The following is a 20,514-nucleotide window of genomic DNA, read 5'->3' as shown; positions in this document are numbered from 1 at the left end:
CACTCTAAAGACAGAAACACTGACACTCACCATCCTCCTCCGTCTGCTTGACGATCTCCTCGCTCTCCTTGCTGCCCTCGGGGTTGGCAAGGACCAGGCGAAGGCGAACGGTGACAAAGGGCCTCAGACCCCGCAGGGTGTAGTGAGACGACGTCTGGATCAGTTCCTCGGCCGCAAACTCCTGCTGGTTGAACACGTACTGGTACTGCACGGTCAGGTTGTAGCTGTGGCAGCGCGTCACGGCATAGCCAAACGTCTCCCACTGCAGGGTGAGCTGGCGGGCCCGGATGTCCACCACATTGACATTCTGAGGCCCGTTGACTGGGTCTGAAGGGAGAAGGCGAAAGAGAGGAACAGGGGTTAGAGTTTATGAATCCAACCATTGGCAAACGAAGAGGAACTCCCTTAGTAATGGTATTAGTATTTGTCTTAGTATTCTTGGGATCCTGTAACTGATTGAACAGGAAGTTCCTAGACTTGACACATGGATTTCACATGATAAGCCGATGTTGGGCAGCATTGAGTCACAACTTGAACTGCTATTGATGAGAGTTAGTTATTTAGCAGTGATGATCAGAAACAGACACAATATAGCATACACTTTGTTCAAGTTGTCTGCCTTCCGTAAATCTCCACTAACCACTAATCCCCCCATGGGTGATCGTTGGGCTATCACAGCAGAATCTTCCATATGTTGCGAGTATCATGGTGAAGTCGATACTGTACATCATGCCTGAAAGCATGACAAAGCTCTTTAGCCTCAAGGTCAGTCTAATTCCCCTAGATTGGCTAATAACAATGGCTAAATCACATAAGATGGTGGGAGACGAGTCTGCCTTTCCATTTGGGTTCTGTTTCAGTGCGTCTGGGTGGGAGTTGATATTTAAAGGCTTTGTCTAATTTTACAAGATGAAATCTGGTCGTTTAATCTGGACAAGCCAAAGCTAAGTGCACAAACAAATTGCATTTGGCTGCTGAGCACTTGAACCTTTTGAAGTGGTTGTTTAAAAACTATTAAAATCGATGTCAGCGCTCCTGCGGAAATCTAATCAGCATAATAAATAAATAAACATCTGTCAGTTTAAGCTAGAGATACGTGATTTCGCAAATGCTTCCTGATCTTTCTTACGTCACTCAGATATAGGATAGACACTTCAGAACAAACTTACTTTTAAAAAATTGTGGGGAGGGGGGGGACTACTATATTCAATGCATTTGTATGGTCTAATAGCAGTAAGGCCCCCCAAAAACTTCATCAAATATTATACACTTTTTCTTTTTTGGATACTTCAAGGGGTCTTAAAATTCAAAATCAAATAGTAAAATGATCCTTGGTATAACATTTCCATATAGCTTAGGTAGACACGCCCTCCCCCGGCTTAGACAGGGCTTAGACTCTTATGGGTTAAAAACCCCTTGAATCTTATCAATAGCATCATCCAAAGAAGCAACTATGCATAAACTATGCAACAGCTTATTGTTTTGTGATCAAATACAATGTTACTTACTTTTTGATGGAGTGTGAAGAAAGGAGACCAGCAGGCTCCATGCATTGCAGTTGTAAGAAAGCGATCAAAATAACTACTGGTAAAATTTACTTTTTCATGCATTACATAATGCACAGAACTCAAAATACAAAACACAGTACTAGACAGCTTTCTCGTGCTAACAAAGTCCTTGAAATAGACTTATGCATGCAAGGCATGCACAACAAGGCCTCACAGTAGATTTACAATGGGCTATAGCCCAATTTCTGGAACTGATAGAGCAGGGCCGGCCCCAGGCATAAATCGGGGTCTCAACTTACTTTTGAGAGTAGGCAATTTTGACATTTGGTTGTGCATTAGCAGTTTTTCTCTTGTTGTCAGTCACTGAAAGTCACTCAATTAGCCATGTCAGTTAACAATTTTTTAGATTGGTAGCTAGTCTAACCAGCTCTAGTCTAACCAATTTGAAGAAATCAAACTTACCCAGGGGCCCTGACCTCCAGGGGAGCCCCATTGATTGTGTTAGTCATTCTCACTCTGATATATTAACATGGCATAAATTACGGTAAAATGTGTTGAATTGCAGGAAATTAGCTTTAAAACTGAAAAAAACAGAAGAAAAAGAATCTCTGCCCCATGGCAAAATGAATACAATTGCATGAAATGTGTAATCAAATTGCTAATCTTTCTCTCTGGCCCATGGCAAAATGTGCAGAATTGAGGGAAATACAATTTCTCTCTGACATGAAGAAGGGGTCCAAGGTGGGGGGGGGCAACCAAATCCTGCTTAGGGCCCCCAAAAGGCTAGGGACAGCCCTGTGATAGAGAATAATGCTGAACAACAAAAACCCAGATTAAGGCTAATCTAAGGCTAATCTGGATTCATTTCGGAAAGCAGCTCCAAGAACATTGCTAATGTCAGACTGGAAAATCCAATAGGGGGATCTTCCCAAATCGGAGAAGCCTGAGTTATAACTTTGCCTTTGTCGTTAATTAAGTCAATAAAGGCATCTCCTGAGTTGCTCTAGATCTTGACAAATAATGGATTGTTTTAATGAATTATCTTACATCTTCCTCCTCCTCCAGCTCTTCTCAGCCATCTACCCCAATCCGAGCGAAGGAGGGAGGGAGGGATGGAGAGAAGACGGCTAGCAGTATACATGACTCAAATCTCATTTATCAGGGTGCATGGCAGTCGCAGTGGTTGGCGCACACTGAGAAGGGGCACCAGGGAGGTTTGTTATGCCATGGGTGGGCCGACTCCACCACAGATAGGGGTGCGGGGCTCAGGGTAGCAGCACCGGTGATCGCTGAGCGGGGAATTATTAATCGCAGACGTTGGGGAGCTCCGTCAAGAAGAAAAGGGGGGGGGGGGTGGAAATCAATCTTAATGCCGGCCCCGGTTCTCCCTGCTGACACTCCGCCACATTCATCATACAGCCGCTCCTCAAAAGAGCAGAGTGGAAATTGCTAACAATAAACATATCAATGGGTGCCCACAATAGCCAACTGTGTGGATACTGTAAACAGCGCAAGGAGAGAGAAAAAGACAGAAACATAAAAATAGGATCAGTCAATGTCATTGGCTAGGATACCATTGGCTTTTATCCTTAGGGACTGGAGGGACAAATGCAACCCACAAAGCACAGCAGTGAAGTAGTAGGCCCAAAAGTGCTTCTGGACTCTAAAGCCATTTCCCGCCACCTTAACACTATGTCCACAGTCATTTTGCAGAGGTAGCTCTTTTAATCCACAGCCCTGGATCAACAAACAGCAAATAATCACAACCCCAAGACACAAATGGAAGATGGAAATGTTATCCGATGTGGCTGTATTTGAAACAGCTTACTGTCGGAAATGGCACCGAACCAAAAAACAAAAAATTGTGATTATTCAATATCTACATTCTAAAGTATAACAGTGCACGCTAATTAAATTATTAACGCAATGATTATGAAGGGAATATGAATGCTCCATAATGGCCTCAGTGCCCCCAATATTCAGTAGCAAAAGCCTCCTAAAGACAAGATCAGACCCCAACAGACTTTCTCCACATTTGTTACGTTACAGCCTTATTCTAAAATGGATAAAATAGTTTTTTCCCCTAACCAATCTAAACACAATACCCCATAATAACAAAGTAAAAATTGGTTTTTAGAAATGTTTGCAAATGTATTCCAATTTAAAATTGAAATATCACATTTACATACAGTTGAAGTCGGAAGTTTACATACACCTTAGCCAAATATGGTTGAAGTTGGAAGTTTACATACACTTAGCTTGGAGTAATTAAAACTTGTTTTTCACTGGGAATGTGATGAAAGAAATAAAAGCTGAAATAAATCATTCTCTCTACTATTATTCTGATATTTCACAAACTGACCTAAGACAGGGAGTTTAAATCTATTTGGCCAAGTCGTATGTAAACTTCAGACATCAACTGTACATTTAAATTCAGTTTTTCACAATTCCTGACATTTCATCTGAGTAAAAATTCCCTGTCTTAGGTCATATCATCTCTTCAATTGCCAACGCCTTCGAGAATTCCTCTCTTTATTTTTTTCACGACAGCTATTGTATCTCAGCAGGTACTGCAATGTTCAACAATTCCCCCTCACTTAAAACCAATAGTCAAACAACAAAATGTATGTGGTGGTGGGACTTTGTCCATCTTTGTTTGAGAAACCGAGAGATTGATGCCTGCTAGGTCGAATGGCGTTTACATGTAAGGGCTGGTGAAAGCACACGGAATCCAACGTTTTTGTGTCGTGTTGAGTGAGAGGTATTGATAAGGGTTGCAACCTTGGTGCAATACAAGAACACACAAGTGCACTGTGTTTTCCAGTGGAGCATGGAACCTAGATTTGTTTGAGTAACATTGAGTCACGTTATAGACTAGGCTACAGTACATGCTCTTAACAACTCAATAGATCTCTGTAGCCTACACTTTCATCAAGCCCTTATGGAAAGCTAATATTGCAATGCGTGGGTCTATGCATGAGTGCACATAGCATGCAGGAAAAATTCAGCCCCACTTATTTGAGGAATCACAAATGAGTTGTTTTACCTTTATTACAGTAGCCCAGCACTTCCACCCCATGACAAAAAGCCTTCATCCGCAAACCTGTGCCATTCTAAACCCCCATCATTTGAAGTTTGCTATCTCAGTTTAATGAGGGCATATGAGTGCAACTCTAACAAACACACATGCGTAAGCATACACACATACATTACTCTAACATGCACGCACACATGCACGCACACACAAACAGACAACCTCCTGGTGGTTTGTTAGGGCTGGAGGGCATCTATCAAAAATTATGTGCACTTCCTGACTGCTAAAGTAACTGTGTTGGCTGGACTGTCCATTTCTCGGCCACAGGTCACCCTTTAGAGTAGAGAAGGGAGGAAGAGTAGTGGAGAAGAGCATGCATTTGACCTTAGTTACCTGCTGGGCTCTACCCCGGTGGCTCCCTGACACTCTTTCACTACTCCAGCAGACTCCTTTCACAGCCCTGCCAATCAATACAGCCATTGATTAATTTGCCTGAACTGGCGGTTTATTTATTTATTTGTCAGGGACCATGTCCAAATGCATTGCACCTGATTTAGCTAGATAGCTCATTTTGATCTGTAGTTCAAATCCCCGAGCTGACAAGGTACATATCTGTTGTTCTGCCCCTGAACAGGCAGTTAACCCACTGTTCCTAGGCCGTCATTGAAAATAAGAATTTGTTCTTAACTGACTTGCCTAGTTAAATAAAGGTCAAATAAAAAATTACAATGCTACAATATAACATTCTCTATATAATAAAATATAAATATAAAACAACAGACACTATAAAGATAATCAAATCAAATCAAATCAAATGTTATTTGTCACATACACATGGTTAGCAGATGTTAATGCGAGTGTAGCGAAATGCTTGTGCTTCTAGTTCCGACAATGCAGTAATAACCAACGAGTAATCTAGCTAACAATTCCAAAACTACTACCTTATACACACAAGTGTAAAGGGATAAAGAATATGTACATAAAGATATATGAATGAGTGATGGTACAGAGCGGCATAGGCAAGATGCAGTAGATGGTATCGAGTACAGTATATACATATGAGATGAGTATGTAAACAAAGTGGCATAGTTTAAAGTGGCTAGAGATACATGTATTACTTAAAGATGCAGTAGATGATATAGAGTACAGTATATACGTATACATATGAGATAAATAATGTAGGGTATGTAAACATTATATTAAGTAGCATTGTTTAAAGTGGCTAGTGATATATTTTTTACATCAATACATCAATTACCTTAGTTTTGTTGACGTTGAGTGTGAGGTTATTGTCCTGACACCACACTCCGAGGGCCCTCACCTCCTCCCTGTAGGCCGTCTCGTCATTGTTGGTAATCAAGCCTACCACTGTTGTGTCGTCCGCAAACTTGATGATTGAGTTGGAGGCGTGCGTGGCCACGCAGTCGTGGGTGAACAGGGAGTACAGGAGAGGGCTCAGAACGCACCCTTGTGGGACTCCAGTGTTGTGGTTCAGTGGGGTGGAGATGTTGTTACCTACCCTCACCACCTGGGGGCGGCCCGTCAGGAAGTCCAGTACCCAGTTGCACAGGGCGGGGTCGAGACCCAGGGTCTCGAGCTTGATGACGAGTTTGGAGGGTACTATGGTGTTAAATGCTGAGCTGTAGTCAATGAACAGCATTCTCACATAGGTATTCCTCTTGTCCAGATGGGTTCGGGAAGTGTGCAGTGTGGTTGAGATTGCATTGTCTGTGGACCTATTTGGGCGGTAAGCAAATTGGAGTGGTTCTAGGGAGTCAGGTAGGGTGGAGGTGATATGGTCCTTGACTAGTCTCTCAAAGCACTTCATGATGACGGAAGTGAGTGCTACGGGGCGGTAGTCGTTTAGCTCAGTTACCTTAGCTTTCTTGGGAACAGGAACAATGGTGGCCCTCTTGAAACATGTGGGAACAGCAGACTGGGATAGGGATTGATTGAATATGTCCGTAAACACACCAGCCAGCTGGTCTGCGCATGCTCTGAGGGCGCGGCTGGGGATGCCGTCTGGGCCTGCAGCCTTGCGAGGGTTAACACAAATGTTTTACTCACCTGCTGCAGTGAAGGACACTCCGCATGTTTTGGTTGCAGGCCGTGTCAGTGGCACTGTATTGTCCTCAAAGCGGGCAAAAAAGTTATTTAGTCTGCCTGGGAGCAAGGCATCCTGGTCCGTGACTGGGCTGGTTTTCTTTTTGTAATCCGTGATTGACTGTAGACCCTGCCACATACCTCCTGTGTCTGAGCCGTTGAATTGCGATTCTACTTTGTCTCTATACTGACGCTTAGCTTGATTGATTGCCTTGCGGAGGGAATAGCTACACTGTTTGTATTCGGTCATGTTTCCTTCCGGTCACCTTGCCCTGATTAAAAGCAGTGGTTCGCGCTTTCAGTTTCACGCGAATGCTGCCATCAATCCACGATTTCTGGTTTGGGAATGTTTTAATCGTTGCTATGGGAATGACATATTCAACGCACGTTCTAATGAACTCGCTCACCGAATCAGCGTATTCGTCAATGTTGTTGTTGGACGCAATACGAAACATATCCCAGTCCACGTGATGGAAGCAGTCTTGGAGCGTGGAATCAGATTGGTCGGACCAGCGTTGAACAGACCTCAGCGTGGGAGCTTCTTGTTTTAGCTTCTGTCTGTAGGCAGGGAGCAACAAAATGGAGTTGTGGTCAGCCTTTCCGAAAGGAGGGCGGGGGAGGGCCTTATATGCATCGCGGAAGTTAGAATAGCAATGATCCAAGGTTTTACCAGCCCTGGTTGTGCAATCGAGATGCTGATACAATTTAGGGAGTCTTGTTTCCAGATTAGCCTTGTTAAAATCCCCAGCTACAATGAATGCAGCCTCAGGATGTGTGGATTCCAGTTTGCAAAGAGTCAAATAAAGTTAGTTCAGAGCCATCGATGTGTCTGCTTGGGGGGGAATATATACGGCTGTGATTATAATCGAAGAGAATTCCCTTGGTAGATAATGCGGTCGACATTTGATTGTGAGGAATTCTAAATCAGGTGAACAGAAGGACTTGAGTTCCTGTATGTTGTTGTGACCACACCACGTCTCGTTAACCATAAAGCATACGCCCCCGCCCCTCTTCTTCTTCTTCTTACCTTCTTCTTACCTTCTTCTTACCAGAAAGATGTATTTCTCTCTCCGCGCGATGCGTGGAGAAACCAGCTGGCTGCACCGACTCCGATAGCGTCTCTCGAGTGAGCCATGTTTCCGTAAAGCAAACAACGTTACAGTCCCTGATGTCCCTTTGGAATGCTACCCATGCTCGGATTTCATCTACCTTGTTGTCAAGAGACTGGACATTGGCGAGTAGTATGCTAGGGAGTGGCGCGCGATGTGCCCATTACAACGTCGTTGTTTTGGGTCGCAGGCTGGGATCCATTCCATGGTCCTGGGTGGAAGGCAGAACACAGGATCCGCTCCGGGAAAGTCATATTCTTGGTCGTACTGATGGTGAGTTGACGCTGCTCTTATATTCAGTAGTTCTTCTCGACTGTATGTAATGAAACCTAAGATGACCTGGGGTACCAATGTAAGAAAAAACACGTAAAAAAAACTGCATAGTTTCATAGGAACGCGAAGCGAGGCGGCCATCTTTGTCGGCGCCGGAAGTAGCATTGCACCAGAGTTTAAATGTCCCTTGGTCCTACAGTATCTGACATCTTAAGAGTCAGAATATCTTAAAGTTCACATGACTGATAGCAAAGGTACTGCACTCTCTCACACTGACTGGCAGGGTGTCCCATAATCCAAACGCTCTGATTGAAAAAGCTGTCTGGACAAATTTTGTGGACCTAACCTGAGATGAGTGGTTCCCTCTGGTTAAAGCTCTTGTCATCCTGGTATTGTCCTTGCAATATGTAACAAGTTGCTTAAGAGGTGGTGTGGCAAGGTCATGAGTGATCTTAAACAGCAGAGCAATGTCAGCAAGGTATAAGAAGCTCAGTAGGTTGTATTTTTTATGATATTGCAGTGGTGATAGGTTTTTTGACCAACACATTCAGAGTTTGCTTATTGAGTTTTTGAAGTTGCTTCATTGCTTTGAGACTAGTTTGGAAACAGGTTGTGATACAGTATGAGAGATGGGACAAAATCATTGAGTGCAGGTACAGCTTAGCAGCATCTATTGACATTTGGTTTCTGATAAATTAGAAACTCACCAGGTTGCGTTTGACTGTTCCATATACTTTTCTTATTTGTTTTGTGACAGACATGTTAGAGTCAAAAATGATTCCTAGGTATTTAAAATGTAACACTTTGTCCCTTAACAGTTACCTCAGGCAGGGCATTTGGAAAGTATTCAGACACCTTGACTTTTTCCACATTTTGTTACGTTACAGCCACATTCTAAAATGGATTCAATATATTTCTTCCCTCATCAATCTACACACAATAAACCATAATGACAAAGCGAAAACAGGTTTTTAGACATTTTTGCAAAATTCAAAACAATGTAAAAAAGAAATACCTTATTTACATAAATATTCAGATCCTTTGGTATGAGAGTCAAAATTGAGATCAGGTGCATCCAGTTTCCATTGATCATTGAGATGTTTCTACAACTTGATTGGAGTCCACCTGGGGTAAATTCAATTGAATGGACATGATTTGGAAAGGCACACACTTGTCTATATAAAGTCCCACAGATGACAGTGCTTGTCAGAGCAAAAACCAAGCCATGAGGTCTAAAGAATTGTCTGTAGATCTCAGAGACGGGATTGTGTCAAGGCACAGATCTGGGGAAGGGTAATTTCTGCAGCATTGAAGGTCCCCAAGAACACAGTGGCCTCCATCATTCTTAAATGGAAGAAGCTTGGAACCACCAACACTCTTACTAGAGCTGTCCGCACGGCCAAACTGAGCAATCTAGGGAGAAGGGCCTTGGTCAGGGAGGTGACCAAGAACCCAATGGTCACCCTGATAGAACCTGATGCGTACCCTGGTAGAACCCAGAGTTCCTCTGTTGAGATGGGAGAACTTTCCAGAAGGACAAACAATTCTGCAGCACTTCACCAATCAGGCCTTTATGGTAGATTGGCCAGACCGAAGCCACTCCTCAGTAAAAGGCATATGACAGCCCACTGATTAAATAAAGTTTGAACTCTTTGGCCTGAATGCCTAGATTCACATCTGGAGGAAACCTCGCACCAAACCTATTGTGAAGCATGGTGGTGGCAGCATCATGCTGTGGGGATTTTTAGCGGCAGGGACTGGGAGGCTAGTCCGGATTGAGGGAAAGATGAACGGACCAAAGAACTGAGAAATACTTCATTAAAACCTGCTCCAGAGCACTCAGGACCTCAGACTGGGGCCTTCCAACACGAAAATTACCCTGGGGATTTTTAGCAGCACAACATGGAAGCAGCACAAAACTTGGTTCAAACATTATTGGTCACAGACAACAGCACAAAGGGCAAGAAGGTAGAGACGACAATACATCACACAAAGCAGCCACAACTGTCAGTAAGAGTATTCAGTCTTTGAATGAAGAGATTGAGATAAAACTGACCAGTTTCAGATTTTGTTACAGCTCGTTCCAGTCGCTAGCTGCAGCAAAACAGAGAAGACACGATTTTTTTAAATAATTGTTTTATCTGGAACGAAGGCCATGCTGTGTAGGGTAGCATCCTGCATAAGTCCCTCCCAAAAAATCCAAGTTGATCTAACTTCAAATGTATCCTTTTTTAAAAACATGTTTCAAAATGTGAGAGCTCACATGCAGCTGTCTCTCTCTCCCCGCCTCCCTTGAAATGGGGCGGCAGGGTAGCCTAGTGGTTAGAGCGTTGGACTAGTAACCGAAATGTTACAATTTCAAATCCCCGAGCTGACAAGGTACAAATCTGTCATTCTGCCCCTGAATAGGCAGTTAACCCACTGTTCCTAGGCCGTCATTGAAGATAAGAATTTGTTCTGAACTGACTTGCCTAGTTAAATAAAGGTTAAAAAAAAAATCTTGTAGTGTCATATCCAAGAAGACTCAAGGCTGTAATTGTTGCCAAAGGTACTGAGTAAAGTGTCTGAATATTTATGCAAATATTTATTGCGCATTTCTTTTTTTTTTCATAAATCTACAAAAATGTTTAAAAACCTGTTTTTGCTTTGTCATTATCGGTTATTGTGTGTAGATTTATGTAGAAAAAGACAACAATTTAATCCATTTTAGAATAAGGCTAACTCAACACAATTTCAAAAAACTAATGGGTTCTGAATACTTTCCAAATGAACTGTACTTGTATAGAGATAAGATTATGTTAAGATTTGACTGACACGCATCAAAAGTGCTGTTTTATTGAGATTCCAAGATGATTAAATATTGAAGGTGAGGACTAGATAGTATTCAAGTTCTTTGTGCTCCTTGTATGCCATATATTGGCAATATCATTCTCAGGGCTGGATTTCTCCGTTAAGCATTGCTACAGCGTTTAGAAACAGCTGTGAGGTCCTAATGAAAAAGGTTGGTTTCTCATAATTAAAAGTGCACCACTCTATTCAGTGGCTGCTCAATAACCCTCAATTGCTCTCTTTTTTTATGAGATCCATATAGCACACGGGCTCAGAGCCCTGCCCAAGTGTGCAGCACCAACTACATTTGGTTGAAAAGAGAGATGTGGAAACAAGGATCGTGGGGGACAACCGAAACACGGCGGGAGAGGACGATAATATAACAAAAAAATTAGAAACGGTGTGTATTCTTCTTCTAAAATGAACAACTTCAAAACAAAAGAATGGTGGTGGTGGGGGAAGGGATAGAGAGAGGCAATCTAAATTGGGGTGGAAGCAGAGTATAGACTGATGGGACAGAGACTACACAGCTATCACCTTACCTCCACCAGCACTGCTGCTGCCTTCCTTCTGCCCAACCCTTCCCCAAAAGGGTCTGTATTGAGAGATCCTTCTGGATATTATTACGCTTTCCCTCCAGTAGAGTCGGCGAGCTGAGAAAGCAATCCCCCTTCCCCTCAGAATCAATCAAACGGGCACTCTTTCCAATAATTTAGCCTTGCTGGAGGAAAACAACACTTCACTTGCTGCTTCACCCCAGTAATGACTTCTCACAATGAAGATCATGATACATCAAATGTACACAGATAGATTCTCAGGTACCCTCACTCTCTCAGTTAGAGTGTGGGGGAACAAACAAATGTGTATATTGTATGTATGAACCTGGGAAGACTTTGAACATTAGTATAACCTGTGTGCCCTTGTAAGCTAATATGTTATCGGAAGAAGTGGATGCTGGGTGATTGATGGCGAGGCTCTGTAGAAGTAGTCTTTATTTCAGTAATGAGGTAAAAACACTGGTTCAAAGAAATGGAGGATTAAGCGGCGACCCCTCATTCAGGGCAGGTGGGGCAGAGCTTTTTGTTGTGTGCCTGTTTTGCATGTTACGTTGGCATTAATACGTGTCACATATCAGTTTGCAAATACAGTTTTTAAAAATGTAGTTAATAAAGCAGCAATGCAGCTCCAAAATGCAGGTGTTTCAGTCTAGCTCAGTGCTTTCTGTGGTGGTGGGGCAGCCGCTGTGATTGGCTCAGTGTTCTGTCACTCATGGGGACACTAAGTTGCTCCAAAATCTACGGGGAGATCTTGACAATTCAAGCCCCTTGGGTGCTGCCATAGGGTTACATTAGAAGTGCCCATCCAAGAAGGCTCGAGGTCATTGGCCAGAGATAAAATGAAGTCAAATCATGTTATATTTACCATATCTTTGATTTGAATAATCATGTCAACATTATACTTTAATAATCTTAGCTAGCAAGCAGTCATCATCATGAATTACATCAACAATCTACTGGTAAATTATTTTTCATCCTTGACATATAAAGAAAAATTATAGATAAAACTCATGGACTCGTGCTCATGGACATAAAAATCACACAACAAGATGGAAATGGCAAATTCAACAATGAGTGGTTAGGAAGGAATCAGAGGCCAAGTGCAAGCATTGCAAAGCAATCACTAGCCTGCTATTTAGTGGAGTGGGTGTGTGGTCCAAATCTGGGTTTAAGGGTCTATTTTCCAAGCTTAAAAGGACAAACATTTATGCGGTCAATCCAGCATGACTGCTTCCACGTTCAGAACAACTGGAAACTCGGAACTGGGAAATCTCAGACTTCAGTGAGTTCAAAACAACTGGGAACTAAATGTTTTATTTTATTTTGAATGGTCATCCAACTCGGAATTGCAAGTCGGAAACTCAGGCCTCTTTCTAGAGCTCCGACCTGAAGATCACTGACGTCATGATTCAACATAGTTTTTTCCTGAGTTCCCAGCTGTCTTGACCATACTTCCAGAGAATGCCAGACTTTGATGACAAAATTTGCACACGAGGATCACCACTCCACTTTCCTGTTCAAGTGAGCACAGTCCAAAAATGTAATGTATGCTGCTGCATAAATTATTCCAGGGAGATATATATACTGTAGCTAAGAAAGTAATACTAAGTGTATGTTGTGTAGTAAGCTGTTAGTAGCCCATGTGCCTCAGCCTAATCATTTGGTACCTTTCCCCCTCCTAATTTAGAATACTGTTTAGCCTAATGACTTGGTGGTGCACATAGCCTGTTTTAGAGAAATATAATAATTAAATATTGTAAGAGCTTTCACTATCTGCTTATACTGTAAGAATGACCCATGTTCTGAATTATGTCTCTGTACATTTCAAAAGTGCTGAACAAATCATTATATTGACTACATCCATCCCAGCTTGCTCATTAATGTCTTAATCAAAATTACGGATTGCCTCTTACGGATTGCCTCTTATCCGCTCATCACCCCCTTATGCCATAGTTTGAACATCTCAATTGTCAGTAGAAACCACATTTGTTTATTAAGAAAGTCAGCCATATCAGCTATGTTTTTTTAAAGGCAGTAAATGAGGCTGAATGAACTGTTTCGCTGCCAGACAAGGCTCCGCTGATAGCCAGGTGTAGCGGTGGTAAGGTTGCAAGATTGAATCCCCGAGCTGACAAGGTAAATATCTGTCGTTCTCCCCCTGAACAGGCAGTTAACCCACTGTTCCTAGGCCGTCATTGAAAATAAGAATTTGTTATTAACTGACATGCCTAGCTATATAAAGGTAACAAAATTATTATAATAAAAACAATTATAATCACTCCATGATGCTGAAAAGAAAGCTCTGGCGTTGGGACAGCTTTATGTAGGCCATAACAGTTTATGGGCACCGATTGTTACCGTTATAGTGCAATTAATGTATTGTTTAGTGCTGTGCTGTGTTGTGGGGGGTTTGTCCCACCAAGATTTACATGCTAAAATCGCCACTGTGGAGCAGACCCGTGGCCTGTGTTGTGTTACATCTGAACTTACATCTGAACCTTCGTCTAAACTTATTTCAAAGCTCAAACAAGACACACTACAGGCAATTGAGAAAATATGGAGTGACTTTTGTCTTCCACAGGGGATCTGTTCATCAAACCACTAGGAGACAGTGTGTGAGTGTGCGGGGGGAGGGGGAGATGGACAGCTGGAGGCAAACATGCGTGTTCACATTAAGGTTTAATAGTGGGTACCGAGTTACCGAGATTTCCCGCCAAAACCCATTCTCATTTCCCAGGATAAATCATGTTGAGAAACCGGTAAATTAGAATACATTATTTCTATGAACAGCGTCACAATTACATGCAATGTCTAAATGTGGTTTCTCTGCGACCTGCTCTGCTATCTGCATGATCAATCATCAACGCTCAGTGTGTATGTGTGAATGTGTGTGCTGTTGTAGCCTGCCATAGGCCTTTTTCACATTTTTATATAAACTTTATTTAACTAATTCTTACTTGCAATGATGGCCTACTGGAAGGAAAAGGCCTATAAAAATATAGGACAAAAACACACATCACAACAAGACACAACAACACTACATAAAGAGAGGCCTAAGACAACAACATCAAAAGGCTGCAAAACATGAAAGCACAGCATGGTAGCAACACAACATGACAACAACATGGTAGTAACACAACACGGTAGCAGCACAACACCTGGTTCAAACATTATTGGGCAGAGACAACAGCACAAAGGGCAAGAAGGTAGAGACAATACATAATGCGAAGAAGCCACAACTGTCAGTAAGAGTGCCCTTGATTGAGTCTTTGAATGAAGAGATGGCGATAAAACTGTCCAGTTTGAGTGTTTGTTGCAGCTTGTTTCAGTCGCTAGCTGCAGCGAACTGAAAAGATGAGCGACCCAGGGATGTGTGTGCTTTGGGGACCCTTAACAGCATGTGACTGGCAGAACGGGTGTTGTATGAGGAGCTGTAGTAGATATCTCAGATAGAGGGGAGTAAGGCCAAAGACCATTTTATAAATGAGCATAAACCAGTGCATCTTGCGTCCGGCTACACAGAGATAACCAGCTTACAGAGTAGTATAGAGTTCAGTGAAGGAGCATTGGTGGCATATATGATGGCCAAATGGTAAAGAACATCTAATTGCAAAGTTGTCATAAATTCAAAGCCGTGCGTGCAACGGGTTCTCCTACCATGCCATTGCAAACAGCAAGTAGAGGCAAATAGTAGGTTAGTTAGGTTATACAAGTAGGTTATACAGATCAGCGCTAAAAGAAGCCCATAGCCTACTCTCCCCAAGCATCCCTCAAACATATCACAACTGGTGAATGGATAAAGAGAAGGGTCAATTAACCAAGATGCAACAATACTAAATATGCATGTGAGACATATCAACTTTCTGGCATTATTCATACATTAGACCATACACAACCCTAGCAGCCTACCATATTTCCTCAACATAAAGTCCCCAATAGAGAACATCCCTTGGCCTACATGCATGGCTTCTATAAATCCAATTTCTTGTGTTTTATTGCCACATTCACCAGATAGGTGCAGGGAAATGTGTTGTTTTACAGGGTCAGCCATAGTATGTACAGCATCCCTGGAGCAAATTAGGGTTAAGTGCCTTACTCAAGCCTACATTGACAGATATTTCACCTTGCCAGCTCGGTTATTCGACCACTCTGACCACTAAGCTACCTAATCGCCACAAAACGCAACCTCTCGACGCAGTTACCGTAGACAATGTCTGATCTCAATGTCCACCTCACATTCAAATCTCCACTAACGTTTGGCACAGGCAGAGGCTCAAATATAAACCGATTTGCTGGCAATTGATCAAGCCTAGGCCAAGTGAGAGAAAAGAGCCAACAAGCTGCCTGACATCTTCCGGTCGAAGGTAGGCTAAAACAAATGTAATTTTCACTAGACCTCTTAATATTTTACCAGTCAGCCAATAGTGCTTCATAGGCCTAGGCTACCTTAATTCTAGGCTACATCAAAAAATGTGTGTGGTGAAAGAAATTTGAATTTAATAAATTGCAACAAACACAAAAATAAAACATTAGTGCTTATTTTCTCCATTAATAAAGTGTCAGATTTTTTTCACAGGTATTATATGCTTTTAAATAGCTTTTCTGGTTTGAACAGAAATTTCTTGCAATTTTGGTGTGTGTGTGTGCGTGTGTATGAGGGTCCGTTTGTGTATGTTAGTGTGTGGGTGTAGGCATGCATGTCAATTACATTAGGCTCATCTCTTCACAAAAAAGTACATTTGGTTTGAGATTTAGTACCACACACTCTCAAGCTTGTCAAGATAACTATAATAACTTGCAGTTTATCACACAACCTCCAACACAGAATCATGGATAACACCATTTCAGGACAAAATATCCTTTCTAAACCATGACTGCATCATGTTCATTGTAATTTAAAATTTCTCTGCTAATGAGATGGTCTAACTGAGAGTGGAGGACAGTGGTTTGTGGAAGTCAGTGGAAAGTGCTGACAGAACAGTATGGAGGAGTGACATGACTGTTAATAATTTTTTGGGGGGGAGAGTGTGGCAAAGCACAGGCTTCTGCCACACTGGCTCCCTCCTGGCAGTGCGTGGCGCCAACATACATTTTAATTGACGTTTTAATAAAATGCTGCAAAGGTTACCATGTTGTTATTCCTCCCCCACAGAATTTCGTCAGTCCTTTCTTTACCCAGTGACCTCACCTCAAAGGCCAATGGGACTCTTATTATGCGCTAATCAAAAAGTAGTCCGCATTTGACATTGCCATGGCAACGGTCATTACTTTGTCCTCCGCTGCAAATATCTGCCATTCTTTTCAAAGTTATTTGTGGAAGTGCTAACAAATTGGACTCGAAGCAACATAATTACCCAAAAACAGCATTATTCAGTTGTTTAAAATAATACCTCACATACTTGAATGAGTTCCACAATGTTGAAAATGTGGAGCTTGTTTGGAGGGTTCGCGGATGCCCCCAAATGGAGAGGATGTAGGGAGCACAAGCAGCGTCAGGTCAACATGGTAAGGTCAATTAATTTAACCCTTTTGTGAATAACATTTGAGGAACACGCCAACCTTTAACTCAAGGAAATATTGGTCAGATATGGAGAAAAGTATATTTCCACCCAACAATAGGTGTCTGTCACATCATTCCAAGAGAGGCTAATCCTACGCTTTGGTTGAGAAGTACCCTATTGTCTGTTCTCCTCTCAAGAACTAGAGACACGTTGGAAGGTATCAGCACTTTGAGATATCAGCTGATGTAAGAAGGGCTATATAAATACATTTGATTTGACATTTGATTTGAAGGTGTCAGGAATGGACTGCACGCTGGATTGAACTTTGATCACACAATGAAAGGGGCATCTGCATGTCAACCATTTCTGACCAACCTTTTATCTTTAGAGTTATAAATAAAGAGAAGTGACACCGTTGGTGGAAAAAATATTCTGGGCTTCAAAGTGCTTTTCAATGACCATGTGCTGTAGCTGGCTGTCTACTCTGAGTGCTGGCTAGATGGGTCGAGAACAGTGCTGTGTATAAACCCTTGAAACTCCTCCTCCATTGTCCCCATACTTTTTAATTATACATATTATGTGAGCTAATGTTACTGTCCCGACTACAACAACAAAATACTTAAATACATGTTATTTTGTCCTTGAAACATTTTATTGAAATAATGTAGAATTCCATTCATTCCTATGCTGCTACTGACGAGTGAAAATATGTCTGACCAGTGGCTTTCTCTCAATGGCCAATACATAGCACCAGAAATTCTGGGTTTATATACATCATTGGTCAAGAACAGGCTGTGCTTTGACACACGCAAATTACCGGGAGAAAATAAAGTACAGTACTTGTCGGATCTGGACTGGGATTTGTTGCCATTTCCATCAAGCTCCCTACAAGCTATATGCTAATTAATGAGTAAAACATATGGTACAAATCAGTGGCGGACGGTGCCGTTTAAAATGAGGGAGGACGGTTATTTTTCTAATGAGCATAGCCTTATTTCTATTACAGCATGTTGGATGACTGTCATTCATATTCCATTAACTCAGCTCAATGTAACATCGATAGGTTTAGGTTACTACAGTACATGATCCAAAATGTGTCATCATGAGGTTGCTACAACCTAGCCTATGAATGAAAGTTTACAACGTAGGTGCACAGGTCGAGATAACATTTTTAGTAATCAAGGTGACAGACAATGACACATTCTATACTACCTTGCAGACTCTTGACTGCATCTAGCTGATCTAGGGTGTAATTATTTGTCCAACAGTTGCAAACGAGAGTTTCTATTGGACAAATTCAGGTATGTTTATCCCCGTTTCGTTTATCCCCGGCTTCCGTTTAAGGAAAGTTTTCAACAGAATCGGTGGAATGAATACACCCCTAATCACATGCAAATACAGTTCACTTTCATAGCAGCCACATACGAACATCAGAAATCACTTTGCTCGTTAATTCCTTCTCGCATCTACGCGCTCTCCTCCTCTCACCTTTTCCCTTCGCTTGTGGTCTTCATTGCACAACACATCAGCTGTATGTAACCAGGTGAAAAAACCTTTCCAAGCCAAACCTTCATATCATAACCTCTAACCGCTAAACACAGCATACATAATTGTCACCATATGTGCTAATGTCATAGTCAACACAGCTAGTAGATAGAACTGTGGTGTTAGTAAACCCGCTACAATCATGCTGTACAGTTTACAGTCAGCAAATAGTTTAGCAGTTACACCGGCAGGCCCCGGTGGCCATAAATGAATCAAATCAAAAGCTTACGTTGACTTGGAATAGCTCCAGTGTTGTATAGCCACAGCCAGCTAGCTAAAATGTCATTCCACTCTGTTTGAGTGTGTCTGAGTAGGCTGAAGCAGCTAGCGGCTTTTGCTAGCTAAGTAACTGAAGGTGAAAGTGGAAAAAAAGCACAATGAAATACAGCTAGCTCTCTAGCTTCTCCTTCATTTTTGGAGAAAATAACTTGCTGAAAACGGTTCAACTATTGTCTTTCTCTCTCTTTCAGTAAACTACTCACTACATGTTATGCACTGCATTGCTAGCTATCTGTAGCTTTCAGTACTAGTTTCATTCTCTGAGCCTTTGATTGGGAGGACAACATGTCAGTTCATGCTGCAAGAGCTCTGATAGGTTGGAGGAAATCCTCCGGAACCTGTCATAATTACTGTGTAAGAAAATAATTTGTTGAAAACTGTTCAACTATTGTCTTTCTCTCTCTTTCAGTCAACTACTCACTACATTTTATGCACTGCAGTACTAGCTAGCTGTAGCTTTCAGTACTAGCTTCATTCTCTGATCCTTTGATTGGGTGGACAACATGTCAGTTCATGCTGCAAGAGCTCGGATAGGTTGGAGGACATCCTCCAGAAGCTGTCATAATTGCCGTGTAAGTCTATGGAAAGGGGTGAGAAACATGAGCCTCCTAGGTTTTGTATTGAAATAATTGTACCCAGAGGAGGACTGAAAATTCCAGAAAATTATGTCATGGCTTTAGAAGCTTCTGATAGGCTAATTGACATAATTTGAGTCAATTAGAGGTGTACCTGTGGATGTATTTAAAGGTCTACCTTCAAACTCAGTGCCTCTTTGCTTGATATCATGTGAAAATCAAAAGAAATCAGCCAAAACCTAAAATTCTAAAAAACACTCAAACTGGACAGTTTCATCTCCATATCTTCATTGAAAGAATCAATCATGGACACTCTTACCGACACTTGTAGCTGCTTCGTGGGATGTATTGTTGTCTCTACCTTTTTGCCCTTTGTGCTGTTGTCTCTGCCCAATAATGTTTGTACCATGTTTTGTGCTGCTACCATGTTGTGCTGCAGCCATGTTGTGTTGCAACCGTGTTGTTGTCATTTTGTGTTGCTACCATGCTGTGTTGTCATGTGTTGTTGTCTTAGGTCTATCTTTATGTAATGTTGAGGTGTCTCTCTTTTCATGATTTGTGTTTTGTCCTACTTTTTTTATCCGAAGCCCCCAACCCCACAGGAGGTCTTTTGCCTTTTGGTAGGCCGCCATTGTAAATAAAAATGTGTTCTTAACTGGCTTGCTTAGTTAAATAAGGGTTAAATAACACTATACTAAATATATTCACTTGTCACCAAAAAATTGATTAAAACGCACTGTTCTGCAATTGTATTTCATTTATCTAAAAATCATAACTAAATATTTTGAGTTTAACAAAAAAAGCTCTTGAATGACATTTTCTGACTGACAGGCGCAGCTCATCTTTTCTTTCAAACCCCATTTATTTCCTGTCCATCATTCAGGTCAAAGTTCTCTCCTCTCCAAGCTCCAATTGAGATGATGATGTTGAAGGGAGGTTGCCTAGGAACAATTCACCCAGGGCAATTACGAGATCTGGCAATTATGTACGAGTTATTGCCGTAATGCGGGCCCCCGTGTTTGATGGGCAATTCTTACTGCCCAAAACGCTGCGCCATGGCTACATTAAACTTATTAAAGCAGTGTCCTGCTGGGTGCTAGCGCTGTTTTGTATACAGAACTGATCTCATTCTGATGGACCCTATTCAATGATCAGCTTGTTTTGATAGACCGCAGAGACATCAAACAAGGCAGAGTGCCAT

General features: G+C 41.9%; 1 protein-coding gene across 4 annotated transcripts in view; it reads right to left on the bottom strand.

Moving 5' to 3' along the window:
- The window catches only part of LOC109890760 (receptor-type tyrosine-protein phosphatase T-like), a 484,190-nt gene that overhangs the window by 250,081 nt on the left and 213,595 nt on the right, over positions 1–20,514 (bottom strand). For all 4 annotated transcript variants that reach the window (XM_031824663.1, XM_031824659.1, XM_031824662.1 and 1 more), the window contains one exon: positions 31–327. In XM_031824663.1, the coding sequence (XP_031680523.1) occupies positions 31–327 (297 nt within the window). The remainder of the gene's footprint in view (positions 1–30; positions 328–20,514) is intronic.

Source organism: Oncorhynchus kisutch, linkage group LG5, assembly GCF_002021735.2.
Source record: "Oncorhynchus kisutch isolate 150728-3 linkage group LG5, Okis_V2, whole genome shotgun sequence".
NCBI lineage: Eukaryota > Metazoa > Chordata > Actinopteri > Salmoniformes > Salmonidae > Oncorhynchus > Oncorhynchus kisutch.
The sequence above is the reverse complement of the archived record's forward strand: the minus strand, read 5'-3'. Positions and strand labels throughout refer to the sequence as shown.